Raw genomic sequence first — 19,095 nt, 5'->3', positions numbered from 1 at the left:
TATATAAAATTATAATAATTTAGTAATTTAATTTAATAATTTATTATTATTATAAAATATATTTCTAAGTTATTTATATTATTTTTATAAATTGACGCTTAAAATAATGTCTTTTACTTACAATAATGCCTAATAATATCATTAGAAATAACCATTTGTTATACAGGTACATTCGATAAAGTCAATTATCAGCGATATTTTAAAATGGAAAGATTATGATTTACAAATATATTTCCAAGTTATTATTTTGTTTTTGTAATGTGTCAGTTACAACTAATTATTACAAAGAATTATATCTTTTAATCCCAAACAGCACACAACATCCAGTGGACTTCTGATTTTAGTCTTTATTTTGTTCAAATGTCCATGGACACAATACTAATGTTTTAATACATACAACTATATTGCTTATTTATTATTTCCTATCTTTATAGTATAAATGTACTATTAAAAGAAGTTAAATATAAAATTGCATAAAAGTGTAAAATTTATACAATAAATTTATAAAATAGAAATATGTACATGTCTGCGAACATATTTAATCCTTCAAAATTCAAAATTATTTTTTATATTTTCCTTCATATAAGACATATAAGAACACGGCTTTATTAAATATACTAATATAAATAAATATGGATTGACATGGACGTGCTTCGAAGAAACTCTTAAAACTCCCATCTTGCTACAGTTTTTCCCCTTCTGGCGTTGATAGTGTTGATACATAAGGATCGACGTGGTACATGGAACTCGCCAAGGGTTGTTAAAGAAGCCGCACGGCATTTCGAATCTAAACAGTAAACGTTTGGAAAATTTATTACGAGTAATTTATATTTTAAATTCATTTTTATAAAAAAAAAATTATTTTTAATATTTTATCTTAGATTGACAGATATGTGTACTTTTATTATATTTTTAAGATAAAATTAATTTTAGTTGGCAAACAATTATCGTGTCTTTAATGTATATAAAATTTATTATACTATAATAGAACAATAAATATATTTTTGCATTACTGACAACACGTTGATAAAATTTTTGTTTACATTATATATTACAAAAAAAATGACAATCATTATTTTATTTTATACATTTGTATGCTAAAAATATGTATACATATAAAAATTTGATTTTTAAATGATACTTTTCCTGATGTTATTATTAACACTTTGGTATGTATATATTTATATATAATATGTAAATGATAAAAAAATAAAAATGTGTTAGAATTTATTGATTTACGACTACAATTTTTGAAGATGTCAATTATCATGTCAAAGATTTTAATTTTTAAACAACAATAATTTGCATAATCGGATCAGTTCTTTGTTGTTTAATTAATGTACATATAACTGCTTAAACATTTCTAAGTCTATATTTTATATCAATATGACATTAATCAATATTATACCATCAGTATAATTGGTTATTATTAATGTCGTAGATATATAATAAACCAAGGTGCTAAGAACCTAGTTTAATTTTAAAACTAACTCATAAAAAATTTGTATCAAAATGATATACATTGACCAAGCAAACAAACTGTATAAATTTTAAATTGAGAAAAATCCTTAAAAACTCAAAAAATATTTGTTAATGTTTAAAGATCTGATCAGATTTATGTGAACCGTTTGAAAATTTGACATACATTTGCTTCAACTTAATTTGACAAATTTTTGGCATTTGATTCTATTGTTCACTCATAAAGACAGCCCGTGACATGAAAAGGCAGTAATTAGTATAATAAACTATATTTTGTTAAAATTTTCCAGCAAAATATTGTTCTAATTCTTTTTTACGCATTTGCTAGCATATGTATCTGCACTGTTAGATTATTCTTTGCTTGCAAAGTAAAAAAAGAATCAGTGCGTTACATGCCATGGGTTCCTCTTAACATTGTATACCTATTTTTACATTACACATGTTGAAAATAAATCAAATACCAATGAATCATTTTACTAGATAATATATACAATAAATATCATTAGCATGTAATCTAATTTAATCTCTCGATATTATATTAAAACTTTTTCAAGGAGCTCAGGTTCGTCGATATGTTTAAAGCAGTTATATGTTTAATATATATTTCGTTTATACAAAAATTTTTATATGTTCCTTAACAAATGGAACACATTTCTCTTTGTATTTCGACATATCGCAAGATATTTAAATAAAATATGGCGCAATGTACTGAACACATTATATTTAATATAGATATAATCTAATCAATACTTGAGTTTATCTGATTTGCACATTGCCGTGCGATAGCTATTATATAAAGAATTGTCAATAAATTTGAAATTTTACGGTACACAAATATATTTTATTATAATCTATATACCTTATGTATATTCCATAACTGTATTTATATATATGATTAATTTATATATAATTAGATTATATTCTTCAAAACTCTTCATGACTCAGTCTAATAAACTTCATAAAAAATATTATATAATTTCTCTACGGCATTTTATAAATCAGCATTATCGCAGTAATATTTCTTTACTGAGTCCAAACAATTCAAAACGCAAAAAATTGATCTAAACAAGAAAAAATGTATACGATAATAACTTTGTACTTATACCATATTCATTTCTCTGGCATAAGATTTACATACGTAGAAAAAAAATTTATACATAATATCGATAAGTTTAACAAAAACATGAAATTAATTATTAAAATAAATTGCATCACTATACGTATATATCTATCTTGAACCATCAAAAGAGATACAAAAATATAATATTAAGTTTTGCACAACATAAGAAAAATATTACATATTAAAAATAGGAATTAGAATTTTTGAGTTTTTTCAATAAATATTAAACGTAGCACAATAGATACAAATAAAATGTAAGACATTAATGTGTCTTACAAGATACAACGTAACTTATTTATTTGTAGTGTAAAATGATAAAACTGATCTGTGTGTTTAATGAAAAAATTGATTTTCTAAAATTTTAATTTCTATTCTTAGATGTCTAAAAAGTTTTTTTCATTTTTCTATTCAGAGAAGTCAAAATATTTCTAAATAACTTACATGTTCTTATTTTAACAATCGATATTATTCTGAAGAAATAGGTCGTGTCCCGATATACATTGCTAGTATTGAAAATTTATGATATACATAATGTGGCAGTGTACAATACGGTCATAGAAAGAGTTGTGATCATGCGAGAAAGTAAAAAAACAGTAAAAAACCTAAAAAAATAAAGACGGAGAAGAAATATTGTAACATTGTTTAAGACCGGGAGAAATAAACTCGATTCTGATTACCCGGGAAAAAATCTTTATATCAAGGACAAAATTATAGATTAAATTATATCATAACAGATCTAATTTTATCAATTGGTTTGTAAAATTAGAACTGCTCTGATATTCATTAATCCATAATTTAATCTTTCTGCTATAATTTAATCTATTTTGATATGAAGATTTTTTCCCGAGTAATAACAAACTATAGTTTTGTGTGATTACACTTTTCTTTATTACCTGAACGTATACAATTACGCATATTGCGTAAGATACGAGAAGAAATTTCGCAAAAAGTTTACAGAACAGAGACCGTTAGAAAAGTTTCACAATCCCAGAAAAAAATGATAGTTTTATTATTGAAATAATCTTAATAGTCAAATAATTATGAAAACTAAATAATACAATTTTACAAGAGTGTAACAGTTTTGAATGCTTTAGAAAACTGTATAGTACAAATTTTTACGAAATTTTTACATTTTATAAAAAAGTATTAACAAAAGAAAGGGATACCAGCTCCATTATATTTTCTTTCGTTGTCATTGCCAGGCTTGAAACCAGTTATCAACTCAAAAGTTCAGTAAATATTTTAGAATATATACATATGTATTTTTATAAATATTATCTTTATTTATTGTTACATAAACAATAAATTTACGATTTACATTCGTAGTAAATTGTTCCTTTTTAGTGGTTTCAATACCTGTCCGTCACAATTGCCGACTAATGACGCCGAAATTAGAGCAATAGTACAGTGTGATTTGAGAAATATTTTAAATAAGGATTATTTCATCGACATGATTCCTATGCTCCTAATTTTTTTATTTTTATTAATAATGAGATCTATATTTTGATTCTATACTTAGAATTTGTCTTGACTAGATTTTATTTTAACAATTACTTTCTCTTCCAGCGCAATCTATGTTACATGCTATCTCTTTTAGCATTTGTTACTAATGCTTTTTATGAATAAGATGTAAAAAGAACGCAACTATATTTGTAGATTGCTGATAGCATATTGAACACATGAGAGGATCTTCAGTATTATGAAAACTCATGTGTATTGCATACATAATCTCATTCTCAAACATAATATGACAATAATAACAAATAAATGATTTCTTTCTTTTTTTTGCATTATGTGTCACATTAGTTTTAATATTTCTTTCAAGATTAAACTGACTTGCCGCTTCTAACGGCAACTCACTAGCTGGAAGGAAAAATTTCGTGTGAGTTCCCTTTGTATTTTGTGTTTGTGTTTCATTGTTGTTCATATATTCATTTATCGTGGGATATTCTATCTTCGTCGCTTTACTCTTACGTTTCCTGTGTCTTGAGGAGCTCGCAACTGATTGCTGAAGCTGCGGCTGATCTTCTATTTTCGACATTGCAGACATACTAAGATCCAGTGGTTCGTTTGGCTGGTTCAACACTTGAGGCTGAGGTTCCCAGACCGGTGTTGTGGATGTCGAGGATTCTTCGTCACTGGACGAAGATAATTCCGTCTTGTTAAAAAAATCTCCGTTGACAGCAGCCGCTTTAGTTAAGTGTTCAATATGTCCTGGGCCATTCGAACAAAATCTTTGGGCATTTCCCAGTAAACGAAACATCCGCCCGCGTTCCTCGGCATCCATCTGACATGTTAGAATTTCTTTGTACACAAGTTGACACAATATGTTATACGGGTCATTCGGATTTAATTCATCCACAAAGTTTGTGCTATTACATGTAGCCAGACTGGCTGTGTCTAGAGAATTAGAATGAGGTGATCCGTAATGAGAAACTGGGATTAACGACATCTGATTCGGCGATCTTTGTATCGGCGACAACATCCGAGTTTGCAGCGGTATCAGTTCCGACTTCGGTAAGTTTGAGGTCGCAATCGACGAAATCGCGGGAGCCGACGAAATCGGAATCGGAACTGATAATACCGGAACTGACGGGGGGGGCAATGAAATCGGGGAAGTTATTTCCGAAGTTGATGGCATGTCGATTTCGGAATCTTCTGTTAGCTTCCTCTTCTGTTCCATGTGTGGCTTTCTTCTAGGTCCGCGTTTACTACCGTAAACATCGATAGTGGCGAACGGATTCGGTGTCCCATCCGGGTTCAGCACTGGGCCCGGTGTGTGCAGAGTCTCTTTCAAATGTCTTTTAATCGCGTTACAAAATTTGGTCTTGTACACACACGTCCCGCAATTGTACTGATAAACCGCCGAATGCGTTTTCTTGTGACTAGTTAGCATTGATTTGCTCACGCACGCATACGAACACTCTTCACACGCGAACGCCTTAAAATCATCATGAGCACTGAACCAGTGGAATGTCATGTGATGCTTGAAGAAGGTAGCGAATCGACAATAAGGACAAACAAAGCCGGAACAATCTTCATGCACAAAGAAGTGTTCACGTAAATGCTGCCACAAATCCAATTTTGTATTCGCTATAAAACCGCAGGTATGCTTGGGGCAAGTTTTCGGCTTTGAAACTTTATTTTTCTTCTTCCCCTTACTTCGTGATTCATTACTGAAAACTTCAGTCTTTTTGTCATCATCAGAGGGTTCGTTGAAAAAGTCGTTTTCAACGTGCGAACTTCTTGTGATTGTGCAATGTGTGATCACGTGATTGATGTACTCATTTCTGAAAACATAAGTGCAATTTAAGTAATGAAAGTTTATTTTGTTGGAATCAGTAGCGAATTGGATAAATGTGTTGTTTAATGCTCTGTTCCCCAGTTTTTCTTTAATTCTGTATTTTTATGCGTAAAATATATTCTGAGAAGAAAAATCGGAAGAAAAATAGAGTGTTATATTGCATATTTACCGCAAATTACATTGAATGTATTATAGCAGTATATATTAGAGATTATCATAATTTGGTGAAAAAAATTTTACGGATTTTTCAAATTTGATGAAATAAATTTAATAAAACAAGCATAAATGTAGCAAACCTGGACTATCAAATACGTTTCATATTCACATAATAATATGGGAAATACATATTTTTTACTCTTTGCATTTTTCTTTTATCAACTTTGATCTCCGATGCTCTTATACATGTAGGTCATAACTAAAAAGTTAATGTTAAATATACTATACCTAGTTGTCGAAACGCAAGGACATAATTTACAAATTCTAGGTAACTGTGCAGCATCACTGGGATGATTATTCATCATTGGAATGCTATTTTCAGTTGAATTAGATCCAGGTGGCGGACTATTCACATCATTCATCGAGATCGGTGTATCACACGTTGGGAATTTTGAATCGGATGTGCTTGGAATCGAATGATCAAACAAGAAATCAATATTGTTATTAGTTTCTTCCGCCGATTGCACGCTCTATACGAAATAAAAAAAATTCTTTTAAAATTTTTATGAAAAGATAAATGTATTAAGATTAGAAAAATTAGTATATGATTTATTAAACTATAAGTAAGTAAACTAAACTTACAAAAATAATTCAACTTTTTTTAATTTTATTAATATTAATTAGGTACATATAAAATGACATAATTTTTAAAATTTTATTCAAAAGTTTAATTTGTAAGAGAGAGAGAAAGAGGGGGGGGGAGAGAAAACATTAAAAAATAATTAAACATTTGATTTACTTCCTGTAATTATTTACCAATCAAGTTTTTTAACTTTACATCTTTATGTTTATCTGTGTAGCGACTTATTCAATGAGATAAAACAATTAAGCTACGTAGCAGGTGCAAGCACGAAAAAAATATTCCACGCTTGAACCTCGAAGACTCAATATCGATACAACTTCCATCGTATTTCCACGTAGACATTTTGTTGAATATAAAGGGGGAAGGGTCCAGAGAATGAATAAAGTACGCGATGCGTATTGTCAAGAGAGAAAGCAAGAAAGAGGGAGATGAAGCTCAATCGGAGAGGGGTTGCACGATTACTCACCACGTTTCTATCACCCCAAACGGGCGTGGTTTGCGGAAGCAAGGGACATCGTTGCTTCTCGGCAGCAGTCTGTTGTTGCTGTTCATGTTGTTGTTGATTTGGTCCCAAAAATTGTACATTATCCTCGTGATATCTTTTCATTTTAACGATCTTCAAAAAACATCAAAATATTCCAAAAAAAAGATTAGAGACTAAGATTAAGATTAAGCATAAAAAATTATAACAAGTAAAATATAACTAAATAAAACGCGCGAGAAAAATATTAAAATTTTAATTTTAATATTTATATAATTATTATTGTTAACAAAATGATTAATAAAATCAACGAATCAATATCGAAATAGAAAAGAATGTGAAAATGTATTTACGCTGCGATATGTAAGTGATACAAGCAAATGCTTGAGATTCAAACGTTTGTTAATTGTTGAAGAAATATATTTAAAAAAATAAGTACGAGAGGGAAGACTTTAAGTTGACTCTCATAGCTGCTTAATTTAAAATTTAATTTTCCGAATCAAATTTTAGTTTTAATAATTATCATTATAACAATGTAAAATAATGTATGAATTTTAACAACATATATACTTTAAATTTATATTGTATCCGTACAAAGAAGATATTACTTATCACAAATGCAATGATGAATACATAATGCTCGCTTTAATTTGTGCTAGAAACATTATTTCTTATTTAGTAGCAACATATCATTGGCATAAATCTTTAGCGAAATATTACAAATTGAATTAAATTTTTTTGTAACATAATTTTTTATTTTTTAATTTAATTTATTTAAATTCTTTTACGTTGTATTAATTTTATTCGATTTATTTTTCACAAATATATTCTTAAAATACAAATTTAAACCAAAATTGTAGTTTAAATTCAAATTCAAATTGTTATTAAAAAATTTTTAGTAACAAAATGATAGCAATGAAACAATGCTTTTTTGCTACATATGTCTAATATAATTTTTTGCAGATTATTGCCGCTTTCTCCTTCAAAAAATCTGTACTTTTAAATGGGATATAGAGATTTATGTGTTTCTTTTCACTTCACCGGTTAGATTCGTTTATTTAACTAGAGCAGATGGAGTAGAATTCTTTTGAGAAACAAGGTATCCCACTGATAATTTCTAACAAAATCTCATTTAAACTAGTTCAATATATACTGGTAACACTACATAAATAAAAACTGACACTTCATTGTTCCTCTTTCTATACACGTGAAAAATCATTCAAGATTTGAATAAAGGTTTTTTCTTAGAGAGAAAGTGTTGAAAAAAATTAACGCGATTTTGCAAGGATTATACTAACACAATCGAATACAATCGAACCAAAATCTTTTTTCATTGTCGAATACAAAAATAATCCTTATTTACTTTTATAGAAAAAGAATAGTAATTATTTCTTATAAGATTTAATATTAAAACAGAAATCTTTGATCTTTTTAAGGTAGTTAGAAATGTAAGTACACATAATGCAAAATAAAAATATAAACTTTTTATGTTTATTTGAAAAATCGCTGATGAAAAATACTGCTTTTTAATGTATTCCATAACTACTCGAATAAAGAAAACCATTGCAATCTCCAGTTTTGCAAACTTTGCATTACAGTTCCTCCTTGGGCTGGAGATTACAATTTTTACTTAAACAACAAATTATTGTAAAGACGTTAAAAAGTATATAGTAAAAATTTTAATTATTTTTACAGCAATGAACTAAATTTAAAAGCTTATAATATAATTCTATAAATAGTAAAAAATTATTTTTATTTAATAAATATTATTTATTAAAAATTATTCTCTATAAAAAAAGAAATATTATTTGTCTTGAAGAGTAAGTGCAAATAAGTGAATATAAGGCTTTTGAATATAAGGCCGATAAACATGAATGAAGAGTACTTTTCTCGATACATTTATTGGTCTTGATAACGTTTTCTTACTTTGAAATTCCGAACAAATAGCATTATTCTCTAAGGTCAAAACGACGTTGATGGTATTTCGAAATTCCAAACGAGACGTACGTCAAGAACATAATAATAAATAGAAAATGACAAAGCAACGCCGTATACTCAAAATTTCAATCGGTGAACATTATAAGATAGAATAGAGATAACATGGAAGAACATGAAGAAAAATCGCTGATTATTTTATATAAAATGTTAATGTAATGTGTGTCTAAAGAATTATTAAATTGATAACAATTATTAAATTAAAGATATCAAACCTTTTTTACGGCACTGGCTCTTTTTCATTTATTTAAAAACAAAAAAAAACAAAACAACTTTATAAAAATTTTAAAAAATTGCTCATAAAACCATTTACTTTTTAATATGTATAATAGCATGATAAATTAATTAATGAAAAAAATAAACTAGTAAGAAATGTTATTATTCTGTAGATAATATAAATAATATAAATCAATATTTACATTAACGCGTTAAAAAGAAACAATTTTTGTACGTTTGCATGCAAAACATTTATTGCGCTATAATAAAAAATTACCGAGTGTACATTTTAATTAAAAAAAAAATTAAACTACCACACGTACAGAAAAAAATAAAATGAGATAAAGAAATTTCTTTTAAAATGCTAATTAAATAAATTTAATATAAAGATAGTTATTTTTTTAATTGAGAAACATTTTAATCTCAATAACTTTTTTTTCTCTTCTTATACTTGTGTGTGTGTGTGTGTGTATTTATGTATATACGTATTTATACATGTATGTACTATATGTATGTAAAGAATTTAATCTATAAAGAATTTAATTTATAAAAGAACTTTATAAACCTATTTAAACTTCTAAAAGATTTTAATCAAAGTAAAATGACATTACAATTACCTTGTCCTATTGCACGTTCGAAATTGTCAAATTTATTAGTAATTTCGTCTCCTCTAGATGTTCCAAAGTACAATTTTTTTCATGGAAAAAATTACTTGTCTTTAAATAAAGATTTGACACTTACATATTTTACACTACACACTTTTAATAAATAGTATCCATTTAATGCTAAAGTTAGTATTAAAGCCACGATACTATGTGCCACTGTGCCTTATTCTAAAGATTTTCTTTTATTCGAATGTTCTGTTTTTTATTAGTTTAACGTCCGTAATAAAACGATAGTTCTAATAGATCCGAAAAATCAAAAGCTTTAGAGAAAGTCTCGATATCAATCGGATCAAATGCTGGACCGGCTTCGCTGATTTATAATAATGCGAAGATACTTGAATTGTCTTGGGCAAGCAATTGAACAATCTGAATCGAGAACGGCTTCGAAATTCCTGACATGTACAGAAAAAAAACTCGAGGTCTATCAGGCGATAACCGAATCGAACTGAGACCGTACTGACACTAACAGTTTCTATAAGTCCCAACATTTGGTCCTGTTGTAGGGCGGTTACCCTCACTCTCGAATCATCCGTCCAATAAACAGACCTTAAGTTCTCGCAGTTATCCCCCACCGTTAGCTTGCATGCCTTTTTAACAAAAAAGTATCTGCCTATTGAGGGATGAAACCCGTTATTGCTCGTCCCATGTCACGTAAAAAGTTACGTCATGTACTGTTAGATATCACGCCTGCTGGTTTTTCCTTCCCATAAATATGGTGTTTGTACCGTACGATTTTTTTCTCATGACTAAGCGACTAAAGTAAAAAAAAAACGTCGAAAATTTGATTTATTATACAAAAAATTTTGGTGCAGAGATAAATAAAAGGCAAAAGAATGAACATTGACCAATAACGGTATTTGAAATTTTTCTAAGTATGACATAATAAATATAAATTTGAAAATTTGCGTTTAAGATACACATTATTTATTAATTATGTATTTACTTAAAAAAAATTTTTAATTAAAGCAAATTATAAAGCATCTTTAAATAAAAAAAGTAGAGCGATAGAATAATTTGTGGTATATTGATTATATATTATTTTCAGCAAAGAAATTAAAAAAAGGCATAAAACAGTTCATAATAAAAATTTATAATAAAAAAAACAAAATTAACTGTAAATTAACGTTTCAATTAATTACTGTTCAATTGTAATCAAAGTTTCACATGATTTATATAAAATTTGAAATAATAATGCATTTTGTTATCACAAATTTTGTAACTTTATTCTTATTTAATTGAATTTGATTTTAAAGGACTAAAATTTACAGTTTATGTACCACGCTATTATTCAAAGATTCTTTTTTCGGCGAGTGCAGTCTGTTTTCTTTCTATGTAGACAGCTTGCACCCTTTCCCCAATACTGAAAAGAAGACAGAAACTCCTATTAAAACGTGATATTTTAAATAGAAGCTTTTTCTAAATTAGGAATACTAGAATCCACACACGCAATATGCGCGTGTTGGATAAATAAAGTAAATAATGAAATAAAAATTGACAAACAATGACATGAAATATAAAATGTACATTATCGGAAGAAAATCTTTTAACTAAATAATTCGCTTTCTAACACTATTTCAATATAAATATATTAATCTTTTCATGAATATAAAATAGAAAACTGTATGAAAACTGTATGAAAACAAAAGTTCAGTTAAGATAGCGAGCGAGCAAAACAGAGGGAGAGAGAGAGAAAGAGAGAGGAAGAGAGAGAATATTAAATAGATGCATTTGTTTAAGTTAGAGCAAAGTTTGTGTAACGTGCGGATAAATAGCTCAAATAACTTGCAAGTGTAAATTATTACAAATAAAGCCAGAAATCATTGTAACCTAACAGACATCAATAAAATTACGTACATATTATTTTTTTATACTTTTATCTGAGTGTTTTATGTTTATTATCTGGCGATAAAATGATATCTTCGAAGTTTCTCAAATTCTGATCTTAACATGCACAATTTACTTTTTAGAAAATATATTATTTCAAATTATTTTGTGGAGAAAATTATTTAACAATGTTTTTATCTGGATTAATATATTATCTATTGTATATATTTTGGAAGACCACACAGGTCAGAAAATATATTTTTTATTCTTTTTACTCCCGACTGCAACCACAGGTTAGCAAAAACGAAGTCAAATAAGTTATTATTTATGATACGTCTTGCTTTTTCTTTTTTTCTTTATCGTTTCAAATTTTTTAAAGCTATTTTACTTTTAACTTTTATTTTTTATTAAAAGAAATTGTTTGTAGCAGTCGGGAGTTTTAATCTTTTTTAAATTCCATTATTGAGAAAATTAAACAAATACAGATGACAGTTACACTTCATTAAAAAACTGTTTTATGTTTTGCTCATAAAAATAAAATTGACTACTTATTTAAAATCAGAAAGAATTTACATGACACTATTCAAACTTCTTGCGAAAAAGAGTATATTTTATCCCCCTTTTTTCATCTGACGTTAAAGAAAAGCATTAGAAGGGATAACCACGTCCTTAAATTTCTAATGTCAAATTTTTTTTAACTAAACAAAAAACTTATTTCTACAATAGTTTTTTAATAAACGTTTTAACAGCGGTTTCACAAAATATCCGTTTTATTTGATTTACAGAAAAATTAATTATTTTATTGTTATTATTATTATTAATGATAAATTAAATGATAAACTTTCTAAATCTAAATTTTCTAGAAATTTTAGGAAAGCAGAATTTTTAGAAGGTACATTGTCATGTGCTCTCTTTTTCTTTCGCGCTCCATTTAGCACAGCAGGTAGTGTGTAAGGATATAAAGTCGGCGAGTAAACTTTAGTTCAAGGTAAATATTTGTTAAGAATTGTCTTCTAAAATTTCAATACAACTGTTATTTGTGCTTCTCGTAAAAATTAGCAAACTGGAGCACTTAACAAAATTTACGAGTGCCGAATAAAACTTTTGGTCCGCTTCCTCTTTTTTTTGATTAACGAGGTCACATTCAGAACTAGAGCAGAACTAAGGGATGGTGCGTGAAAAAACTTGCTTTTATTTTTTCTCAATTTGTCAATGTCAAATTTTAAATCTGTATGCGCTATTTATTGTAACTTTCTATTTTATTGTAATTTCCATAAAGAATTTTAGTTTAAATATCTAATAAAAATTTTTATCATTAGCTCGAATGACTTAAAATCAGAAACAACTTAATCATTCTAATATTAGCTCGCAGAGGCGATATTAAATATATATATTTCTGATTTTAAGTCATTCAAACCGATAATAAAAATGTCTATTAGGTATTTGAATACATGCGGTCTGAAAAATGCAGTGTTCTATTTTTTACATATCAGTTATTGTGAGAACTATCACTATATATTTCGGATAGTCAAATTGGCTAGGACGCCTTCACGGAAAAATGGAAGTTCAAACCCTGGCTGAGATGTTACTTTTCGCAATAATTTTTTAATCTTTTTTTCTGGGATTTAAGTAAGTGAAACATTTTATAGCGTTTTAGCAACAAAACTTGCTAGTCAATTTAATTTGTAATATTTGTAATATTACATATTACGACGAAAAAACTGTGGTTTAAGATTGATGAATTTTTCGACACGCAATATATATTGGTATTGTAAATTTAAATAATTTATACACGAAAACATATAGGCTTGTAAAGAAATGAGAGAGACAGAGAAAGAAAGAGAGAAAGAGATAAATTAATTTTGTTACATTTAAGAAACATGTTTGCACATTATGGTAAAAACATCAATCACATTTTTTTGTTAGACAAATGGAAAAGCAATATATTCATATTAGTTCTGAATTAATAAAAAAAATTTTTTTTTCCTGCAAATGTGAAATCTCCTGTCGGCATTAGAAAAGTGTGACAGCTGTTGCAGTCTACCCTTTTCTCAGGTAAACATACTTTGGATGCATTTTTTTTCTTTTATGTAGAATCCATTAATCTTAGATGCAATTTTTATTTCATAAAACAAAACCGCGTAAGCCACTTAAAAAATAAGTGAATAATTGTATGTCAAATATATAAATTTTAGTGTTTTACACACATTCGAAAATAATCGTTAGTATCATTTAAACATAAAGTGTCACTTAAATAAATTTATACTTGCCTTTCTAAACTATTTAACTTTAAATCATTATGAGATTAAAGCAACATTTTTCATTTAATTTTTGTTATTGTAAGTACCTAATTTAAAATGCTCGCACGTCTTGTTAGAAACAAAATAACAAAAATAAACGCTCTAAATTCTCGATTTGGGCGAGTTTGCAACCGTCGTAATGAAAAATTTAGCCAAATTCATCGAAAGCAATAGCACACTGATGTTTTTGAGGGAGGGTCATCGTTTGCAACCGGTCTTCATTGGTGCAGACTGCTGTCCGCAAATGGTACCCCTCTAAGGACAAATAACTCAGCTGACAGCTGACCTACGCTCGCGTAGGATTGGACCATACTGATGTTTCATCTGCTAACACCACGCCGTGATGGAATAGCACATGTTTTTCCGTATAAATTTTTAATATGGATCAATTTTGCCGCGTCGCCCCTTACAGAAGATTATAACGGATTTTAGCCGCTTTAATAAGGGCTTGTTATCCGAAAAGAATAGAACATTCGATGTTCGACATTTGTTTGATGCCTTAGCTTGAAAGAATCAAAATCAGAATCAGAATCAAAAGAGAGAAAAAGAAAAAAATTTAAGTAATGTATTAATTGTATCTCTTAATAATCAAAACAATACGTAATAAATCACTAAATGCATGCAAATGAATATTCATAATTTGTTCTATCAAAAAGAGAAATAATATTTGTATACAAACAATTTTTCAAAATTTTATATTTAATATAATAATATACAAATTAAAATTTTTTTCCTATTTTATAATTTGTCAGCTTTGATATCGTTTCTCAGAGCTATTTTACTGAAATTTTTGCGAGTGAAAGATTTATGATGCGTTTAAAGAAGCGGAAAATACAATGATAAATATAAATACAAAAGGAAACAAAAATCGAGAAAGAGGTGTAATTTCAAGCTAAACGATAATTTGCGGTTTCACTCGAGCGCTAAAATTCTGTGTAAAAATTTCTTTTCTTGAACCTTTTTCTTTCTTCTCTCCCGCTCTTCTATCCTTTTCTCTGCCCTTATTATCCCACTAGCCATTCCCGCCATCCTTGTTAAGGGTCTGTATAGATTGAAGGGCTCTCGATTTTCGAACGAAATACAACTTTTTCGTCGAGTTCCGCGCGTTTTCTTTCGAGCCTCCCCTCGCTTCGCTCAGTCGCTCCACAACCTTTTTCCCCACACCCGGCTTTTTATATGTGAAAAAGAACTGGGGGGAGTGCATTCTCTCCTACTTCCTCGTTTCCCGATTCCTATGCGCTTTTCCTGCACGCGTGCCGTTTCTGACCTTGTACATATATAATAAACGCACACGCGGACACGAGTGAAATGAACCCTACGAGATCAACGAGATACCGATAGAAAAAAAAACTAGAGAAAAAAAGGAGAAAAGAAAGGACAGAATGTCGAAAGTCGTATGCCACGCGTTGGATGCAACAGGTTTATAAAAAAATACCGTACTGAATCGCCTGTACCTTGCGTGACTCGGTGGAAAGTGACTCTCTTAAATTAATACATTTAAAATAATCACATATACAACGTCAGCATTCTGTCTGCTTATGGTAAATTCAATATTTGACTGTTTTTCTTTCTTTTTTATTTTAAATTAGAATAGTTTTTCTGTGTCCATGCCAATCTTTCGAACATCGAACAATTTTCAAATCCCGAATTCCGGTTTCAAAGGTTTTCTCGGTCCATTCATCCTTTCTTTCCCCTTTCCTTTTCTCTCTCTCTCTCTCTCTCTTCGTTTGTCTGTTATTTTTTTCTAGTTTGCTGGTTTTCTTTGTCGATCGGAAATACATCGATCGCTTTGGGCGATATAACGGACGACTGTCGTTCGTCACTAGTGACCATTACTGTAACAGAATATTTTATGTATGATGCCATTCTCTTTTCCAATTAGAAATAATTGCACACGGTTATTGCGCAATGTGCAAATATATTCTGCTGTAATTTTTAAACTTTATAGAGTGAGAATACCACCACTACAATTTTTCGAGTGATTTTCCACTCTAATAAGAGTTAAAGTTTACTCTATAAAAATGAGTGGAAAATTATTCGAAAAATTGTAGTGGTGGTATTTTTACTCTTGGAAATTTAGAGAGGCCGTTATTATCTTTTCAAAATTATATAATTTTGTGTTTCTTTCGTGAAGTTTTATAATATCCCCTACAGAAATTTCATTTGAGCAACGAGTCAACGAATTTCTCACATTCTGTATCGTTCCACGTGAGATCAGTCATGAACGGATCGCGCGCTCGTAACCTGATAAATAAGAAATCGGGGGTCACGCTGCCGAGAGGGGTCAGCCATTGAACAATGGCCGGGTGCACGACCTTCTCACCCCCAGGGTTAATATGCGGACGGCTAAACATTGGCGATCGGACAATGCGAGATTTATAGGTCGACACATACGCGACCATTGTCCACTCGGATCTCAATGGCCGTCGGCTGAAGAGAAGAGGTTTTTCGGGAAACGGGCGGTTGCAGCCGTTGCAGTGAAAACCGCGTGTACGCGAAAAACGATGAGAAAACCCGGGGAAAATCGCATTGCCGACCCCACAGAAAATTTCGCCGTTTAATCTCCTCCCCTGCGTTCTCATCGCCCACCCCTGTGAAACGTACGCGCGATAGTAATGCTTGCGGAGGGTTAATAACGAGTCGTATCGATCTCTTTGCCGCTCTTCTCTTCGGTCTCCTACACCCCCACCCCTTCTTTGCTCTCTTTTCACGTGCATTTTGAACCTACGCGCTGCATCTCCGTTTATTTTTTATACTTGACAGATGACTGCATGCGTTTTGCGCCCCGCACGCAGCAAACGCTTGATATCTTCTTCGAGCATTCTTCGCGAAAACGGCAATCTCACGTGACGTTCCGACATTTTTCTGATCGCACGCGTGTCTCTCCGTATAATCCGCAGCTTCATAGCCAACGCCACGGCCATCGTTCAGATCGTTCTCATTTAGGTATAGATTTTTTTCTGGGGCTATCGAGGGGAGATGGTTCGCTTTTTCAAGGTATAGAAGAGAAGATCATTGAACCTCCCTTGAACTGTGGACTGCCGCGAGGAGGGGGATGGGAAAAGGGACGGGTCAAAAGGTGACCAAACGCACACGTTAATTCTGACCAAAGTGACCCCGGGCAGGGGGATTTTTTTTTCTGCATCGCTTCTCCACGTCGCCCCGACGTTCCTCCACACTCCCTCTTCTCTTCTGCAGTACCTCCAGCTTCTATTTCGCCGTCTGTCGGGCACCGAGACATATGATACGACGCTAACGAAAGCACGCGCCAAGAAAAAAATGAGAAAGGGAAAGGGAGATGAAGAGAGAAAGAGAAATTTCCGCTTTTCCGCCTCAGCTGTGGACCTTATTCTATTTATAGTGTAGCGTGGACTCTCGCGTACATATTCGGGTGGACGAGGGAGAGGGTGAGGGAGATGGGGAGAATACCGCGAGCCGGTAAGTTTTCCTTTCCGAGGGAAGGCAAGCGAGGGATGAGATACGGCACGCGTTCACCACGCGCCACACGTATCCTTAAAAAAAGGTCCTTAAAAAGACATCAGGAAAATTAGATTTACAAAATACAGACACATAATAGATTGTTTTCCCGTTTTTCAAGGGTTATAAATTTCATACTTTGCTCACCTGTTATACTGTAACAGAAAAACTGGTCCACGATAATTTTAGGTTTCATACCGCATTGTAAGAAAAATAAGAAGCTACAAATATGTAAAATGTTTACTATTACTCAATAATATACTATTGTTTAAACTATGCAATTTGCAAAAGAGAATTCTAAAAAATTTTATTTTTGCTCTTGAAGAAGTTTTTAGCAGATTTTATATTAAAAGAAATTATTGAATATTTAAACTGTAGATTTTTATTTCTTTAATTGCTTAAACAGATGTCTTTAACAATATTAATACAGTGTAAAGTTTCCGAGAAATAAAGAAGTGCCGCTTTAGGAAAAATATTGTATTGACACCCTTCCTCTACCTTTTTCCATTTAATACTCAACTGTCATGGACTTTCAGTCAACGAAAGATGATGTATGTTTTTAATGTAGTTCTTGTCAATAGAAAGAGAGAGATATGAACGAATTTGCAAGATCATCCAAACCTAGATCTTATAAGAATAGATTCACAAAAATAAGTTTTGAACATTGAAATATTACAGCCTATAAAGAAACATAAGAAACCAGTTTGATATTTATTGAAAATTTTTTTCTGTTCCATATCTTTCACTTTTTAGAGCAAGCATTAAATGATGTACAAATGATTTACCAAATGTGTACATACATCTTTAGTAGAAAACTATATAATCTTAGAAAATTTCGAAAAGATTTTTAAAGATATTTTTTAAGGAAAAATTAAAAATTTTATAAGTTTTACTAATAAACTGAAAGGATTACATATACGTGTATTTTTATATACAGAGTATCTCATAATATGTACGCATAATTTCAGAAATAAATTCAGGGGACATAAAAAATACAAAAAGTCTATCTACAGTATATATTTATATATTATATATATATATATATATATATATATATATATATATATATTAATTGATTTAGTTATTGAGATGTAGATAATTTTATTAATATTATTTAGAAAATATTAGACTTTATTACTTTTAGTAGTAAATGTTATTATTTTATTATTAATTTATTAAGTAAATATTCTTTTAATTATACCTTTCTTATACCTTACTTTTAATTATGCCATACTTATTCAAAATGTTATTAAAGAGTAAATTAATTGGCAGCGTTTTATAAAAGTAGTAATATATTTACAAATAAAAAATAGGCACTTTTAAATAACATCATTAATATATAGCATATCTATAATAAACATATTTTATTGTATTTGTTATTAAATATTCGAAATAACGAATTATATTCTAATTAAAAACAGATGGCATAATATCT

The 19,095-nt window shown here is 29.8% G+C and overlaps 1 protein-coding gene across 1 annotated transcript; it reads right to left on the bottom strand.

The window, feature by feature from the left end:
- Positions 1-1,215: 1,215 nt before the first annotated feature.
- On the bottom strand, positions 1,216-11,111 carry LOC105840741 (protein hunchback). Its single transcript, XM_012687769.3, has 4 exons — positions 10,012-11,111; positions 7,169-7,318; positions 6,348-6,589; positions 1,216-5,889 (listed from the first exon to the last, which is right to left on the bottom strand). The coding sequence occupies exons 2-4, from the start codon at positions 7,307-7,309 to the stop codon at positions 4,206-4,208; spliced, it is 2,067 nt and encodes a 688-aa protein (XP_012543223.1). The 5' UTR covers positions 7,310-7,318; positions 10,012-11,111; the 3' UTR covers positions 1,216-4,205.
- Positions 11,112-19,095: the final 7,984 nt, after the last annotated feature.

Source organism: Monomorium pharaonis, chromosome 5 (assembly GCF_013373865.1).
Source record: "Monomorium pharaonis isolate MP-MQ-018 chromosome 5, ASM1337386v2, whole genome shotgun sequence".
Classification (NCBI taxonomy): domain Eukaryota; kingdom Metazoa; phylum Arthropoda; class Insecta; order Hymenoptera; family Formicidae; genus Monomorium; species Monomorium pharaonis.
This window is presented reverse-complemented; position numbering and strand designations above follow the sequence as displayed.